The sequence below is a fragment of the Humulus lupulus genome, chromosome 4 (genome assembly GCF_963169125.1).
Source record: "Humulus lupulus chromosome 4, drHumLupu1.1, whole genome shotgun sequence".
Taxonomy (NCBI): domain Eukaryota; kingdom Viridiplantae; phylum Streptophyta; class Magnoliopsida; order Rosales; family Cannabaceae; genus Humulus; species Humulus lupulus.
This window is the reverse complement of record NC_084796.1, coordinates 228901892-228904532: the sequence shown is the minus strand read 5'-3', so window position 1 is coordinate 228904532 and position 2641 is coordinate 228901892. Positions and strand designations below refer to the sequence as shown.

The window sequence follows — 2641 nt, the reverse complement described above, 5'->3', positions numbered from 1 at the left end:
GGGTATAAGCATTCTTCGATTGCCCCTGTGCTCAGGAGCCATTGGACCTCCTCTTGTATGACTTGATTCACCTCTGGAGCGAACCTCCTCTGCTTCTGCTTGACGGGTGGGAAGTTGTTGGAGATATTCAAGCTGTGACTCATGACAGAAGGGTCTATTCCGGGCATGTCATGTGGAGTCCAGGCAAAATTTCTCATTCTGGCCTTGAGAAATCGTATGAGGGTCTGCCTCTCATCTCCAGAGAGCTTGGTACTTATCAGGACCGTTTTAGAGGGATCAGCGTCGTCAAGACCCACTTGTACTAAGGTATCTAGTGTAACTTGGGGTTTTTCTTGGTCTTCTTCTAGATTGATTCCTTTTAGGCACGCTGGTAGGTCCTGCTGTAATTGCTATTTTTCAGGAGAGTTGTCATGGGAAGCAGAGCCAGAGCTATTTATTTCCTTTAAGGTAAGGAAGCACTTTTTGGCCTGCTTCTGGCAGCCTTTGATGTCGACGGTGTATCGCCCGTTGAGTGATTGACACCGCATCACCTGATGTAGAGTTGAGACTACCCCCTGCATCCGGTGGATCCAATTTCTCCCCATGATGGCGTTGTAGCTTGTGGTGGAGTCTATAATGAGAAAGTTTACTGGCAGGGCACGTTCTGCAGCTACCACAGTTAGCCGAACGATGCCCTTTGGATAGACTCTTTGGCTATTGAATCCTAAAATGGGCATGGTGGAGGATCGGATCTGATTCTCCTCCAGCCCCATCTTCTGGAAGGCTTCCCAGAAGAGGATGTCGACCCCACTGCCCCCGTCGATCAGAACTCTGCCTAGCTGGCAATGGTCAACTTGTAGGGAAATGACGAGTGGATCATCATGGGGTAGGTGGACGCCCTTCAGGTCATCTTCGGTGAAGGTGATAGCAGAGGCTGGGTAGCTTCTGTCTTCTGAAGTGACGAGATTGACCACGTGGCCTAATGATTTGTATCGCTTCACTCGTTCTTCCATCCTTTTATGGATTTTAGTGGCATGCTCTTGATTATCAGTGGGTTCTACGATCCCGTGGATCATAGGGACTTGCTTAAGAGGCTCCGGGGTGCTGTCAGAGGCTGTGTGCACGGGGTCTGACGCCTGCGGAGCGGGGACAGAAGTTGGGTTCTGCTGCGAGGCGCCTGGTCTGCTTGTTTCTTTGATGTATTGGGTAAGCCTCCCGCTCCTCATGAGGGCCTGGATCTGATTGTTCAAATTGTGGCATTCAGCGATCGTATGACCGTGATCTTTGTGGAAGAGATAGTATCTGCTTTTATCCCTTCTTCCAGATGGAGTGGTTATTTTGTAGGGCTCTCGCCAAATAGGTCTGTCTTTATTTTCTTCATAAATGACTTCTTGTGGGACGGTGTATTCGAAGGATGGGTATCGTGATGGCTGTCGATCTTGTCTTGGCCTTTTTCCTTCCTTCGTATGATCTGTTTGGTTCCGTTTCCTCTTGTCATCCCTGGCAGGTGGGGGAGGATTATTTGTTGGCGAAGCAGAGATGAGTGCAGTCTTCTTCTGTGCGCGCTCTCGAAATTCTAATACCCTGAAGACGCCCTCGGCTCGGGTCTGCACGTCTGCCATGTCGTATGGTGGTGTCATGGTGAGATTCTCATGCAAGAGTGATCCCACCTGCAGGCTTTTGACGAAGTGATTTGCTGCGGTGAGTGGGTCGACGTCGTGGATTTGATGCACGAGGTCAATGAAACGCTGTAAGTATGCTTTCGGATGTTCATTCTCCCCCTGTTCAGTCTGATAGAGATTGGCCATTGTTCTAGGCGCCTCTCGGTTCGCGCTGTACTGCTGTAAGAAGGATCGTCGGAGATCACTAAAACTGTTGAGTGACCCGGGCTTTAATTGTCGGAACCATAACAGAGCTGGCCCGGAGAAAGTCGTGGAAAAGACTTTGCATTGTATGGCTTCGTTATTAGCTTCTAATGCCATCTTCTGTTGAAATTGAAATAGGTGGTTTAGAGGGTCTCCCTTTCCATTGAACGCAGGCAGGGAAGGGATGACGAAGTCCCGAGGCTTTGGTTCATTCTGAATCCATTCCGAGAAAGGTGATTTCTCAGTGGTTCTTGATACTAGATCCAAATGTTTAGTGGCGTAGGCGGATCGCCCATTTGAGAACTTCTGCAACATTTCCCTCATCATGTCTTCTTTCTAGCTATCCAAGAAACGGATCGAGGGAACGCGACCTTCAGAGGGAGAATCGTGTGCGACTTGAAGTGTGGTGCGTTGAGGCCGGACTTCGGCTGCTGGCTGGGCAGGTCCCGTGGGTTCTGCTTCTGCCCGCCCATGCGTGTCAGAGGTTGGGGCTTGTCGCTCTTCGGTCCCGGAGGATGGCGGGATGCCTTGGGATCGCCCGTTACCTGGGTTTATGTTTTGATGTGGGGAATTACACGGTCGACTAGAACGTCAGATTTGTTAGAATCAAGATTCTCGTGGGCTTGGGTGTTGCGAGTCGTGTCAGCGGACCTGCGCAGCTCAGCAATCTCGGCTTCGAGCCTAGCTTGGGCTTCGGTTAATGTCTTTATTGCTTCGTCGGACCGCTGCTGGCTCGCCTCCAATAGACGACACATTATTTCGATCTGGTCGCTCATGTCCGTCGGAGGGACGCTTTG

At 50.5% G+C, this 2641-nt stretch overlaps 1 protein-coding gene across 1 annotated transcript; it reads right to left on the bottom strand.

Moving 5' to 3' along the window:
- Positions 1-389: 389 nt before the first annotated feature.
- On the bottom strand, positions 390-2171 carry LOC133832968 (uncharacterized). The gene has a single exon (XM_062263237.1). The coding sequence runs from the start codon at positions 2169-2171 to the stop codon at positions 390-392; it is 1782 nt and encodes a 593-aa protein (XP_062119221.1).
- Positions 2172-2641: the final 470 nt, after the last annotated feature.